Source organism: Phaethon aethereus (assembly GCF_964289735.1).
Source record: "Phaethon aethereus genome assembly, chromosome: W".
Classification (NCBI taxonomy): Eukaryota; Metazoa; Chordata; class Aves; order Phaethontiformes; family Phaethontidae; genus Phaethon; species Phaethon aethereus.
The window spans coordinates 26,873,042-26,888,317 of NC_138581.1; the positions used below are offsets into that span (position 1 = coordinate 26,873,042).

The following is a 15,276-nucleotide window of genomic DNA, read 5'->3' on the forward strand; positions in this document are numbered from 1 at the left end:
ACATAGCACCCACCTCACGTAAGTTGGTGGTGGTAGTGGCGTCTTAAGTAGAGTGCACGGTAGGCAGACGCGTACTTGTCTCTCCTTCTCCTTGCCGCCTTTATGTTGTGGTCCTTACCGTGGGTAGGGGCTGTGGAGCTACGGTGAGGAGGAAGGCCGAGCTTGCGTGCCTCAGTGCCGGCCGGTCGCTGGCAGGGGCGGGCGGCGCTGGTGGCACTGCAGGCGCGGAGCAGGTAGAGCCCGCTGTTCCCGTCCATTCAGCAGGAGGAGGCTGAGGCTGCTGTGGGTGGGGGTCATTCGGCTCTTGCCTGCTCGGCTATGTCGGACAATCAGAGTTGGAATTCCTCCGGTTCCGAAGAGGACCCCGAGATCGAGCTCGGGCTGCCTGTTGAACTCTGTGGGGTGCTCAGCAAGGTAAGATGCCTTTCCTCCTCCCTGCAGTCTATGCCTGGCGGTCTCTCGCTTCCTCTCTCCGCGCCGCACTACCGCTTCCCCTTCCCGCAGCTGGCCGAGGGCTGTTAGACCCGTCCGCCTGTCTCCTCCCCACCCCGCCGCTCCGGATGATCAGGCCGAGGCTTCCAGCGCCGGTGGGAGGGGCCTGGTGGGGGCGCGGGAGGTGCAGGCACGGCCGAGGCAGCTGCCACCTGATTGGGGGGGGGGGAAGCCTGCTAGGCAGCAGCTCCAGCGTCGGGCGCGAACCGCCCACACCCCCTCCACACCCCCTGCCCCCGAGCCCGCTGGCTGTCTGGCGTGAGCTTCTGGAGAGCGAGGCCCGTGAAGGGGGCGGCTGGGTGCGGGCGGGGAGGCTGTCTCCCCCACTCCTCAGGCTCATGGCCGAAGCTGGCGGTGGGCCCGGGTGCGGGCTGTGGCCGCGGCATCCCGCTCTCCTGCCCGGGAGCTCCTGAAGGCAGGCGCAGCCCGTGGTCATTTCCCAGGAGCAGGCCCCAGCACAGGAGCGGCACAACCTTTAGTCCAAGTATCAAAACAGGGCAATAAAATATCCCTGTACCAAGAGATACGGGAGGTGGGGAGGAGTGGAAGGAAAATAGCACTAAAGTTTGTTTTCCCTTTTGAAAAGAGCAAAAAAAGTGATGTTTAATTTCATCACTGAAAATAAGATGACTTGCAAGTATGCATTGGATGATATTGGGAAACTTTAGGAGTCCTTAAAGTTGAATAGTGAATTATGAAGTTTGAAAGCAGTTTTTTTTAAAACAAAAAGTACATTCAGAAGAATGTTGAGATGTCTTTAGAACTAAAGCACTATGTTTTGAATTTCTTTCCTTTCCTACACAATAAGGCCAGGCACAGACCAGTGTAGAAGGCACAGGTCATGGAATACTGAGATCATAAACAGGCCCTGGATGCTGAGAAAACAACCGTAACTGGGCCAGTACTCTGCTTTTTGTGAGGGACTCTGTGAACTCCTTCTAGTCTTGAAAATGTTCCTAAGCCCAGAGATGGGAGAAACTGTTAGGAGAAAAGGGCCTTGGCTCTCATCTGTAAGATTTTATAATCTAATAAATCCCAGTGCTGTGTTCTACTGGTGGTAGGTCAATCCATGGCTGCTTTTGACATTCTGTAGTTTAGGTATGTGCAAACTTTTCTGGATGATTGTGCTGAGTGTAGCTGATGCTGCCTTTCCTGTGAGAACATGGGATGTAATCCAAATAGTCAAGTATAGTGAAACCTGTTGCAGTGAATATGCTTGAGAGATAAGTTTACCTTTTGCTAGTTGGTGCCTCAGCAATACTTGAGACAAACTAATTAAAATGAAATGGTAGCATGCTAAACTTTCTACTAAAGAAATATTTACTTTTAATAACTTATTGTGTATAATTACATTTTAAATCAATAAAAGTAGGATGCAGGTCTCTCTGTGCTTAGTAGTGTTTCAGTTGTTCTGCCCTTTGGTAAAAAGAGAAGCTTTGAAGGAAATGGAGTAATTTGGTAAGAGAATCTTATTGGAAGTGTGTCCTGCAGGTCTCTCTAAATGCTTCAGAACTCCAGGGTTTTTTTCATTGTATTTCCTGCTTACCATTTTAAGGTGGATACAAAGAAAGAACTTTGTGGAAGTGTCTTTCTTGAGGCACAAGAATCTAGATGCTTGAACCAGTGGTCTTGTCTTTGCCAAAACCTTGTTTATACCCCATATACTTTGAGTCTTAATTCATGGCACGCATTGATTGCAACAGCAAATGCAAGATTGACTGCTATATTTACCTCACTTAACTGTACCAGAGAAAAGGTGCTTTCCTCCCTGTCCCTTGCTCTTTTGCCCAAGATAACTTTGGACTCTGCCTTTCGCATCTGGGAGGAGTTGGGAATATGAGAGACGGGAAAAGGATGAAGGCAGGAAATATATTATACCTCTGTGACAGCTTGTGCTACCAGTTCATGTACTAAGCACAGCTGAGGCTTTCTTTAAGAAATACTAAACTTAGCGATTCAATACATTGAGAGATCATAAAGGGCTTTATCTTTGAAGAGCAAATCTAGGTCTTACCTATGCTTGAAAATTGTTAGGAATTTCTCAGCTATAGAATTTGTTTTCTGTAGACTTCCTCTTATTATTAATAGAGTTAACATGATATTATGGGACATGTATTAACTAATATGTGTAGTATAATGTAGAAATGAGCCTGCTGGTCCACTTTCTTCCCCTTATTTATAGGTTATAAAAATGGTGAATAATGGTTGGAATTAAATGCTAAAAAGAGACAATTTAAACTTATTTCTTGGAGCTTTTTGTCAAAGAATGGTTGTCATGATCAAAGTAGTGCCTGCATGATAAAATTTTCAGTGCTTTTGTTTCCATTTTTATCTAATTTATACTTTTTGCACTGTGACTGAAGCACCAGTGTCTAGCCAGAGTTACAGAACAGTCCTGATCAGTGTCATATGAGTCTACAAAGTGCAGCTCAGTATTGTTGAGATGTTGCAAATAATAAGATTAATAATCAGAACTTTTAGTCACTCCTAACTAGATCTTTGTAGGATGAATCCAGGACTTGTTCCTGGAATATCACTTTCATGTCTGCTGATAAGCAAGTATCATCATAATGAGAAAGTGGTTAGGAATTAAGACCTAAAGCAATATCTATGGGTAATATTAAATTGATAAAGAACTGAATGCTCTAGGTATTATAGTAGTTATATACTGTACTGGTGGGATAATGGCATGTTTCTGTTTATATGAAGAGAACTAGATACAAAATCACTTTTGTAGAAATTAACTTTTATATAAAATAACTTATTTCATGTTCTGCTTAAGCCTGGCTTTTGGTCTAACTCCAGTTTTTAAATCAAATTACTAAACTCACCTTAGTGATTAATGTTTTATCCCTCCCTCGTTTGTCATCAGTATGTTTACCTTTATTTTAACTGGCCTTGGCAATGCAGTTGCAGTTAAGACACCTGTTATCTTATTGTTCATTTGAAACAACTGGTTTTTAGTACCTTCAGAAGTTTGTAAAATGATTTTAGGGAGCTCTGGGCAGAAGAGGAATAAAAGTTCTCAACTGGGAAGAATTTTTATAGAAGCTGCTTTTTTTCTTCCTGGTGCTTGAATGCCTGAGAAATATCAGCCAAACTGGTTTTATTGTTATTTTACTGTTAGCTGATCTTTGAATTTTTTTATTTTTTTTTTACAGTGGACCAACTACATTCATGGGTGGCAGGATCGATGGGTAGTTCTGAAAAGCAACACACTCAGTTATTACAAGTCTGAAGATGAAACGGAGTATGGCTGCAGAGGCTCTATCTGTCTGAGCAAGGCTGTGATTATGGTAAGTGCTATTTCAGTATTGCCATCTTTTCATGTTTTGAGGTGTTGCATATTTGTAGGCTAATGGCTGGTGAAAGTGAATATGCGTATGGCAAATTCTGTTAGGTTATTTAATATTAAATTTAGTGATATTAGTGCAACACTGTGGAGCAGGGCAAGGAGTTACTAATAAGAAAACAAGCTGTTCTCATTTGAGACGACAGTAAGCAGCTTTTCATCTGTTATCTTAGATGTTTCTGTGGGTAGGGATACAGTTTGCTTCTGGAGGAGGCAGAGTTTTCCCCAGGGGTCAGCCTAAGACCCTGGACCAACTTCCCAAAGGAGGCAGCATCTCCATCACAGTCCTTATACTTTGCACTAGAAAGAGAGGGTAGTATTTCTCTGACTGTACTTTCTGAACATGACTACGTACAACATCTATGAAATAAAATGTTCTATTATGTGTTTCCTTCTCTAAACTCAGTAAGTTTGTAGGTGACACCAAGTTGGGTGGGAGTGTTGATCTGCTCGAGGGTAGGAAGGCTCTGCAGAGGGATCTGGACAGGCTGGATCGATGGGCCTGTCACATTGTCATCAGATCCAGAGAGCCTCTCTCCCCTTTGCATAGTGTTAAATAGAGCTCAGTAGGCATGGGCGAGGCCCCAGCACATTGCAATGATTTGTGTTTCCTTGGAACTGACAGGGCGACAGCATACTACTTCCAGATATTCTGCTAGTTTATCAGGATTCTGCTCTTGTTCGGGAGTAAAGTTCCAAAACACTGGAGGTGCCCACCGCCCCAGGCATTTGCCCATGCTGTTGCATACACCCTGCCATTCATAACTATCCAGCCTTGGGGCAGATCTCCGGGTGATATTCTTAAATTGCTTGCTAACCTTGGACAAAACCGAAAAAATGTTCCCCAGAAGTACCAATAAAAGTATTTTAACTGTCCAAGGGTGTTCAAAATACTGAAAAATTCTTGTGATGAAGGAGGAAACATTATGATAGAGGGTAGCAAAGGTACCATTCTGCATTTCCTCCGTAGAAAGCCTTTTGGAGGCAGAAGTATAATTGCTAATTGTCTCCACAAGATAGTACCCAAAATACAGTAATGGCTTTAGTACAGAGCTCAGATGATACCACATTAAGCTCAAGGTCAGTGTTCTAAAAACAAATCTCCCAGGCAAGACATTACTAACCATTGCAGAGTACAGCAGCCTGCTGAAACCAACACCAATCTTTAACACATATGGCAAAGACAAGAGCATGATGCAAATTAAATAAACTGATATCTTGACATGCAACTGTTATCTCAAGCCTTTCGAGGCCCACATTGGGCACCAAAAAGGACTGTCATGGTTTAGCCCCAGCCGGCAACTAAGCACCACACAGCTACTTGCTCACTTCCCCCCCAGTGGGATGGGGGAGAGAATTGGGAAAAAACCTGTGGGTTGAGATAAAAACAGTTTAATAGGACTGCAAGAGAGAAGGGAACAACAATGATAATAACAATAGTAATACTGACAAAGGAATGTAAAAGAACAAGTGATGCCCGATACAGCAATTACCACCCAACAATCGATAGCCCTTCCCTGAGCAGCGATTTCCACCCCCCGGCTAACTCTGTTTTATGTACTGGGCACGACGTCGTATGGTAGGGAATATCTCTTTGGCCAGCCTGGGTCAGCTGTCCCGGCTGTGTCCCCTCCCAGCTTCCCATGCACCCCCAGCCTTCTTGCTAGCAGGCCAGCACGAGAAGCTGGACTGTCCTTGCCTACTTAGCAACAACCCAAAACATCAGCATGTTATCAACAGTTTCTCATCCCAAATCCAAAACATAGCCTTATGCTAGCTTCTGTGAAGAACACCAGCTCTATCGTGGCTGAAACCAGAACACAAGGTCAAGTGCCAGGTCATGTGCTTGAGTCACAACAACCCCGTGTAACGCTACAGGCTTGGGGAGGAGTGGCTGGAGAGCTGCCCAGCGGAAAGGGACCTGAGGGTGCTGGTTGACAGCCGGCTGAATATGAGCTGGCAGTGTGCCCAGGTGGCCAAGAAGGCCAACAGCGTCCTGGCCTGTATCAGGAATAGTGTGGCCAGCAGGAGTAGGGAAGTGATCGTGCCCCTGTACTCGGCCCTGGTGAGGCCACAGCTTGAATACTGTGTTCACTTTTGGGCCCCTCACTGCAAGAAGACTATTGAGTTGCTGGAGTGTGTCCAGAGAAGGGCAACGAAGCTGGTGAGGTGTCTGGAGAACAAGTCTTATGGGGAGTGTCTGAGGGAACTGGGGTTGCTTAGTCTGGAGAAGAGGAGACTGAGGGGAGACCTTATCGCTCTCTACAACTACCTGAAAAAAGGGGATTGTGTTGAGGTGGGTGTTGGTCTCTTCTCCCAAGTAACTGGTGATAGAATGAGAGGAAATGGCCTCAAGTTGCACCGGGAAGGTTTAGATTGAATATTAGGAAAAATTTCTTCACTGGGAGGGTGATCAGGCATTGGAACAGGCTGCCCAGGGAGGTGGTGGAGTCACCATCTCTGGAAGTGTTCAAAAAACATGTAGACGTGGCACTTTGGGACATGGTTTAGTAGGCATGGTGGTGTTGGGTTGATTGTTGGACTTGATCTTAAAAGGCTTTTCCCATTCAGCATTCTATGATTCTGAAGTGTGCTGCTGTTTTTGCCTAATGCTAAAAGATCCAGTTTTATGCTGGTAATAATAAAGAGCCCACATATAAGTGAAATCTCATGAATTGACCTTAGAAGATAAAGGAAAAAAATATCTTGTTGTAGCTTTCAGATTTATGATGTGTAGTATGAATAATGCTTACCAAAAAGCATACTGTAGCTTTTCTATGTTACTCTTAAATAGTCAGTCCAGTTACTTGACTGGGGGGGGGGTGCTGGATGCTGGACTTCTGTGTAGTATATAACTTCTTAGAGCAGTAGTGTTAAATTTTACTATTTATTTTCTCATTCCACCAAATATTTTGCTTTCAAACTGAATCGAGCATGACAAATAAGAAGTTTCCTTTTCTTACTAATATTGAGCTTACAAATAGCATTTTTTTAAACACTTTTTGGTTTGAAGAAAGAAAGACTGGATTGATTATATCAACTGTATATGCTTTGGAAAAAGATTGTGAAGAAAAAGTTTTTTGCGTTTAGATGTCTGACAGGTATTGCAGTCATCTAAAAATAAAAACGGATTACCTCATTTCTTTTAAAGCTCTTTTAAAACTTGCTCAAGATTTGACTTACTCAGGAATATATGGTGCACAGCAACAACATGTAGAAGTGCTCATTTAAGTGTACTTCTGGTGGTCTGTAGAGGTACCAGCCTCTGATCAGGACTTCCCAAAAGGTGTCTCATTGACCAACCAGGCAGAGACAGGAAGGTGGTGGCAAGGAGGTAGGCCAGGGGGTGTCTGGAAGTGTGCTATAGAGCACATCTCATCAGCTTGAATTCCAGTTGTGGTGGTGGAGAGATTATAGTGGTGCTGATATTGTCTGGAATGTTTTGGTATATTGCACTTTGAAGGGAAACTGGTGGGCTGCTTATATTTTGACTAGGAAGTGTGTAACACTGAAACTTCTTGCAGATAGCTTTTTCTCTTTTCTATCTGGAACGTTATATCTGGTAACTTGGAGTTGAATTGTTGCCTCCCCCCAGTTCTTGAGTTTCTTGAGTACATTGAGAAAGAATGGGCATAGTTCTAAAAATTAATCTGATATTTTAGTTGTTCCATTTTCATTCAGGATCATGCATTGTGAGTGGTATTTGACAGTTTAATTGCTTGATTGTAGTTTGAAATGGCATCTATGAAACCTTGTAAGCTCCTGTTATTTCTAGTTGCAGTTAGTGATTGCTGTGTAAGTATTTGAGGTTCAGGAATACTATTAGATCATTTCATGTGTCACTAGGATATAGAAATTTATTTCTGAAACTGCCATATGATTATTTTTCTCTCTTATTTTTCAGAAGCTATTCTTCTAGGCCAGAGTTTTAGAATGAATGCTTCTGGTTTGACAGTTGTTGGGTAGCAAATGGAATAGTTTTTTTAAAACCTATGTTATCGATAGTAGAAAGTTATGCTCAAAAATAATTGTTTAACTCGAAGAATATTTTAATCTTTATTTTCACGTCCTTGTCATGTTGTCACCAAAATCGGGAATAAACCTCATAACACCAATGTAGTGTTAAAAGGCAGGCATTCTTTATTCACGGCGCTGGGAACACGGGGGATAGCTCCTCCTAAATCGTGTTCCTCGATCAGTTCAAAAATCAAACATTTATAGGCAAGATTAATACATATTCATCAAGTGTCCATACAATGATTGGTTAAATATTCCTCGCCTACCATGTAAATGACCACGCATGCTCACTATAATTTCTTGGGATTTTACTTCCTTAATCTTTTGAGTCAGAGGGTTTCTTGAGTGGGTGGTCTCTGAGTCGGTGGTCGTGATCTCCCCCTGTCGGAATTACCTTTCCTACAAAGTTCACTTAAGCTTGGCAACACTAAATAGACCTTCACGGGCTGTCAGTCCAATATGCAATCATTCACCCCACAGTCCTTTGTTTTAAGACAAGACTATAGAATGAATAATTACCTACCCACCGGACCGTAGAACTGACCAAGGTGTTCCTTCTTTCTAGCTACTTGTTATTAGAACAAAACATAATACCATGATCACAATGTTACACTTAACTCCTTGATAATTAAATCAAGATGGGAAGGGTTAGGTGGGTTCTCGAGCAGCATTGCTGGTGCATAACACTGGTACGTAACCTATTCCTATAGTTACGTCTTTTACAACTTATTACTAACCTATTTTCTAATTATCGTTTGATTCCCCCATCACCTTGGTTACATTTCCCCCCTTTGGAAGTTTTGAAATAATCAAATTAAGTTTTGAAATAACCAATTAAGGACTTCACCCAAGAACTCAAGTTCCATCCCAATCCACTGAAAATTTTATCAAACCAATTTTCTTGCATGTCTTGTTGCATTTCCTGAGTATCCTTTTCTATTTTTCTCAATAAGTCCAAATCATATTCAACGTCCTGGGTAACATTTGGGATATGTATGCAACAATGATCTATCCTATCCCTCAGGTATCCACAAACTCCATGTTCTTTTAGTAAGAGCATATCTAGAGCCATCCTATTTTGTAGGGTCATCTTCAAAGTGGCTTGTAACTGTAAATTTAGTTGTTTAAACCCTTTCCTTGTTATATTGGCTAATCTTTCCACTTGACCCGTCAACTTATATAACCAATCCCTATTCCTGTAAGTTGCCAAGGGAGTCAATAAGGATTCTAAGGCCCATCCAAGTTTCACTCCTGTCGAGGGTTCATTCCAATCATCATCATCAATTTGTGATCTTTTTGTCCATATTAACTTTAAATTTTCAGAATCTCCCCTAAAGGGAGCTTTCTTCCAGATTGGACATAATGTCAGCATTCCTAAAGTGATTTGTTTTACTTTCCCGTCCACCGGTCAATGGGTGGTCCAAGTTCCATCACTCATTGCCCAAACTAAATGCCCTGGGCTCAGTATTGTAGATTTCCCACAACTACATACTGTTCCTCTTTTAATTTTATAGGTATTAGTCAAATTTAAATTGTTCTTGAGTCCTCTACACCAACACCTATATTTCAGTGCAGCTGCTAAGGGAGGAACTTCTTGGACTGCTCTATAAACTGCACTGCAATTATATCTTTTTACAATTCCACCAGGGTACTATGTCTTCCTTTTCCCTGGATGTGGTTCCCCTGTCATTAACTGATGGGAAAACTGTAAAGACTGTTCCGTCCCAGGTAAAACACCATGAAGTATTAGCCATATATTGAAATTGAGATAAAATAGCCGTAGACCACACTGAATCCCATGCAACCTCTGCCTCTCGCTTAGTCTGATTTTCACAATTACGGACTACACGTCCAGCTTCCTTGGGATCATGTACAGGGAGGCCTCTACTTATTTCTTTGCATAATTGTTCATCCCTTGTGCTTACTGCGCTCAAATATGTTGTTAAGATTCCCCATGGAATTGATTCACCTACTGCTCTTGGAATTGGAAGACGTGTGGTTATTTGGGTTACATTTTGTAAATTTGCAAATTCTTTTATCAATCCTACCATTAAATTTTCTTCTGGGGTTCTTTTGGGATGTGTATTAGTTGTCCTACTTCGTCTTCAACTTTCCCTTCCAATTGGTCTATTGTTACCCCAAACAATGCTCCCAACATCATCAGTTTCCAAATCAAAACCCATTTTTCCACATTTTCCAATGATAATTCCTTAAACATGTTTTAAAGTCAATTTTGCAGCCTCTGAATCCCTATTAATGACCTTCCATGATGGGGCTTTCTTCACTTGGGTGTAGTGTATTCCTGGTTCCACTCCTCCAACCTTGATTGCAGTATAAGTTGTTAACAGTACCTGGAATGGTCCCCTCCACTTTTCCTGCAGTGGTTCAGAGTTCCAAGTTTAAAGATCACCTGGCTGATATTGATGTACAGGCGTATCCAAGGCAAGTGACCTAGTCAGCACAATATATCTCCGAAGCGCTCCAAGGACTTTTCCTAAAGAAATTAGATACACTTTCAAATCAGTTTCCCCAGCTACCTTCATATCCCCTGGGATAAAAGGAGTCTGGTATGGTTTCCCATACAGGACTTCATATGGACTTATACCGTCTCTTGATCTTGGTTGGATCCTGATTCTCAAGAGAGCTAGTGGTAAAGCCTGTGACCACTTCAAAGATGTTTCCTGACAAATTTTACTTATTTGTCTTTTCAACATTTGATTCAATCTCTCAATTTTTCCACTCGCTTGTGGCCTCCAAGGGGTATATAAGACCCATTTTATACCCAAAATTTTACTGATCTGTTGAACTACATCTGCCACAAAGTGTGGTCCCCTATCAGAAGACATTCCCGATGGCACTCCAAATCTTGGTATTATTTCCTTCAACAACACTTTAACTACCTCCCTAGCTTTGTTGGTGTGGCAAGGGAAAGCTTCCGGCCATCCAGAAAATGTATCAATTAGTACTAATAAATACCTGTATCCATTTTGTCTGGGTAACTCAGAGATATCATTTGCCAGTAATCTCCTGCAGAATTTCCTTGTTTTATCATTCCTAGAGGTGGCCTCTTTTGGTTCATGGGGTTATTTTTAAGGCAGATTGGACGCTTAGCTATTATTGATTTAACTATTCCTGTCATTCCTACACATACTACAGATGTTTTTAAACTTGAAACCATAGCATCTACTCCCCAATGTGTTTGTTCATGTTTTTCCTTTGTGAGTTCTGTCATAATTTGCAGGGTTACTATCAGCTGTTTTTCTGATGTCACCCATCATCCCTCTGCATTTTGTGATGCTTCTAATTGTTTTGCTAATTGCTCATCCAATTTATTGTACTTTGGTTCCAAATCTAATAATTTTGTTTGTTTTACTGGTACTAGTGCAAGGATACCTCGTTCTGCGGCCTCTTTTGCAGCTTTGTCTGCCAATCGATTACCTATACTTACAGCCGTCTGACCAAACTGATGAGCTTTACAATGCATTACCGCCACTTCTTTCGGTCTCTGCACATCTTCCAGGAGTTGGAGAATTTCTTCCTTATATTTGATTGATGTTCCTTGGGCTGACAGTAGTCCTCTTTCTTTCCAGATGGCTCCATGAGCATGGATTACGCCAAACACACATTTAGAATCAGTCCAAATATTCACCCTTTTCCCTTCAGCTATTTGTAGAGCCCGCCTCTGCGGGAGAAGGATGGACTTCACAACTCAGAGTTATATTCCGAAGCCATTTATTGTCTTGTCTGACTCCAATATATATCATAATTTTTGCTTAGCCACTGCACACACACACTCATGATTGGTTACAGCTTGTTACACACATTATTGCAATTGGCTATATACAAAATATCACGTGCTGTCCACGCGCCTCTCAAACAGTCAGGATTCGCTGCCTGCAGGTGTCCATGCGCTCCTTTGCTGCTTCCTAGTTGTTTACCACAGCTCCTTCTCCTCAAGGCCGAGCCGTGCAGATATCCAGCTGTTTACCAGCTTCTCAATGCCACAGCTCCTTCTCCTTAAGGTTGAGCCATGCAGGGTGATCCCAACATCTCCCCCTTTTTGTTTATCTATAAACAAAACCTGATGGATCATTCGCAACCCGAGGACTGTGAGGAAGATGGACCATCTGTACGTTCTTGTATCGTCCTGTGCCGCGAACTCAGCCCAGCAGTCAGTAGGTGCCAGCTCTACGTGGGCGTCCCCACGGAGGCAACGATGGCCTTGCCGTACACTGGCCCACTGCCCTTTGGGAAATCCCAGTCTTTATAGCAGAGGAACGAGTTTCGACACACGTTGCCAGCGAGTGTCGGAACATGCCTTGGTTGTCACCTTTTAACACAGGGAGCCTATGGCGTATGCACCCGCTGGCCAGGCATGCTGCACACGCCACAGCCACCCTGTCTATTGGTTCGTAGGCTTTGTTCACACGGCATATTACCATAATCCAGCAGTCACATATCAACTATGCTTAAGCCAATAGCAGAATGTTACAAGGCAAACAATTCTAGCTGTACTACTCCTAGCGATGGAAAAAGCACCTGCACAAAGCTATGAAAACCAATATTATATCTTACCAAAGGATTTGTAGTTATAGAGCGCTTTGCCCTAAAAGCTTTCCATGTTCATCTCATGATACCACTAATTTCAGTGTGATTTACCCATACATTTTCTTTTGGCTGAGGTGGCATCCAGGTTGCGATGACACCTTATAGTCTCAAGATGTGTCTGACGACGATGATGGTGACTGTTTTGCCCATGGTTTTACCCATTTTGCGGGTACCCAACGAGTCCCAGAATCTGTAATGACACAAGCGTAACCTCGTCCCCAGGTTAGCAGTTGAAAAGGTCCTTCCCACATATTCTTTTCCAAATTTTTAACTTTTACTTGCACATTTTGTGTTAACTCAAACAGACTTCCTGTCATTCCCTTTACATGTTTTATTATGGGAGGTACTGTTTCTCCTTCTGCTAGACGCAAATAATTTAACACATATAAGGCTTTATTCAAACGTTCCTGGGGTGGTGTGGTAGCCTCTCCCCCTTTTTGTTTTTGCAATAAACACTTCAGGGAATGATTCATTCGTTCAACAAAAGCTTGTCCAGTTGGGGAATGCGGTATTCCAGTGTTATAAATGATTTAGTCCCAAACAGGATTCCTATTCAAATTTACAATTTATTAAGCGAATAGAGGCAAGCAAACAGCGCTGGGTGCGCTGGGAGTCTCTGCTCCACCAAGACGCACGCGGTTCAGTTCCTGTTTCTGGTTTATATCCTGTCCGTTAATACATATTCATGAATAGGCGTGTCTTCTAATACATATTAATGAACAGGCGTGTCTTCTTCAGCACACGCCCTCTTCTCCTGCTAGAGTCTTCTCGAATCTTCCTCGGCGTGCCCCCAGGATGACCCCAAACCTTATGCATGCACTTTCTTTACACAATACTATGCGGTCAGTGGTCAAACTGGTTTGAGCTGATATACCAGCAAAGTAGTTTAACTTTCTCCTGTAAAATACCCCTTTTTATGGTGCAGGAGAAATCCATGAAAGTACAGAAGATTCCACTTCATCACACGAATCAGATAAACATATTTCACACCAGTAACATGCGTCACTCCCCATTGAGCAAAAAAATCGTTGTGTTGACTGGGCTACATAACAAGGACCATGATCGGTTTTAATTTGTAGGGGTATACCATGGGCTGCGAATGCAGCTCGCAAATGCTTTTCCACATGCCTAGTAGTTTCTCCTGTTTGTGCAGTGGCCCAAACTACTGCAGAATAGCAATCAATTGAAACATGAACATATTTAAATCTTCCAAAGTCAGCGACATGTGTCACATCCATCTGCCATAGTTGTAGTGAATGCAATCCTCGGGGATTTACTGTAATCGCGATACCTGGGCCTATTTGTTGACAATCAGCACAAGTCTGTATAATAGCTCTAGCGTCACCTGCACTTAAATTAAATTGTCTCGCTAAAACTTTGGCAGATTGGTGGAAAAAGGCATGAGAGGCTTGTGCTTGACCTAAACGGTCCGGGGCAGGTCCAGCCCATACTGCGGCAGTCAGCCGATCGGCTCTTGCATTTCCTTCCACCAATTCCCCTGGAAGGTTGGTGTCCTGGTTTCAGCCAGGATAGAGGTGTTTTTTTTCACAGAAGCTAGTGTGAGACTGTGTTTTGGATTTGGGATGAGAAACTGTTGATAATGTGCTGATGTTTTGGGTTGTTGCTGAGCAGTCAAGGACAGTCCAGCTTCTTGTGCTGGCCTGCCAGCGAGCAGGCTGGGGATGCACGGGGAGCTGGGAGGGGACACAGCCAGGACAGCTGACCCAGACTGGCCAAAGAGATATTCCCTACCATCCGACGTCATGTCCAGTACATAAACTGGAGTTGGCCGGGGGGCGGAAATCGCTGCTCGGGGATGGGCTGTCGATCACGGGGTGGTGAGCAATTTCTGTATTGGGCCTCACTTGTTCTTGTACATTCCTTTGTTGGTATTATCATTGTTGTTTCCTTCTTTCTTTCTGTCCTGTTAAACTGTGTTTATCTCAACCCATGAGGTTTTTTTTTTCCCAATTCTCTTCCCCGCCCCACTGTGGGAGGGGGAGTGAGCGAGAGGCTGAGTGGTGCTTAGTTGCCGGCTGGGGCTAAACCACGACAGTCCTTTTTGGCACCCAACGTGGGGCCCGAGGCTTGAGATAATAACGGTTGCAAGTCACAATATCAGTTTATTTGATTTGCATGATGCTCTTGTCTTTGCTGTACATGTTAAGGATCGGTGTTGGTTTCTGCGGGCTGCTGCACTCTGCGATGATTAGTAATGTCTCGCCTGTGAGTTTTGTTTTTAGAGCACTGACCTTGAGCTTAATGTGGTATCATCTGAGCTCTGTACTAAAGCCGTTACTGTATTTTGGCTACTGTCTTGTGGAGACGATTAGCAATTATACTTCTGCCTCTGAAAGGTTTTTTATGGAGGAAATGCAGAATGGTACCTTTGCTACCCTCTATCATAACATTTGCTCCTTCATCACAAGAATTTTTCAGTATTTTGAACACCCTTGGGTAGTTATAATACCTCTATTGCTACTTCTGGGGAACATTGTTTCAGTTTTGTCTAAGGTTGGCAAGCAATTTAAGAATATCACTCAGAGATCTGCCCCAAGGCTGGATAGTTATGAATGGCAGGGTGTGTGGAACAGCATGGGCAAATGCCTGGGGCGGTGGGCACCTCCGGTGTTTTGGAACTTCACTCCCGAACAAGTGCAGAATCCTGATAAACTAGCAGAATATTTGGAAGAAGTATGCTGTCGGCCTGGCAGCTCCAAGGAGACACAAATCATTGCAATGTGCTGGGGCCTGGCCCATGCCTACCGGGCTCTATTTAACACTGTGCAAAGGGGAGAGAGGCTCTC

The 15,276-nt window shown here is 43.2% G+C and overlaps 1 protein-coding gene across 2 annotated transcripts in view; it reads left to right on the top strand.

The window, feature by feature from the left end:
• Positions 1 to 318: 318 nt before the first annotated feature.
• LOC309415257 (ceramide transfer protein-like) overlaps positions 319 to 15,276 on the top strand; it is a gene marked incomplete at both ends in the record, with an annotated part of 145,897 nt that continues 130,939 nt past the window's right edge. For both annotated transcript variants that reach the window (XM_082012723.1, XM_082012724.1), the window contains 2 exons: positions 319 to 414; positions 3,654 to 3,788. In XM_082012723.1, the coding sequence (XP_081868849.1) occupies positions 319 to 414; positions 3,654 to 3,788 (231 nt within the window). The remainder of the gene's footprint in view (positions 415 to 3,653; positions 3,789 to 15,276) is intronic.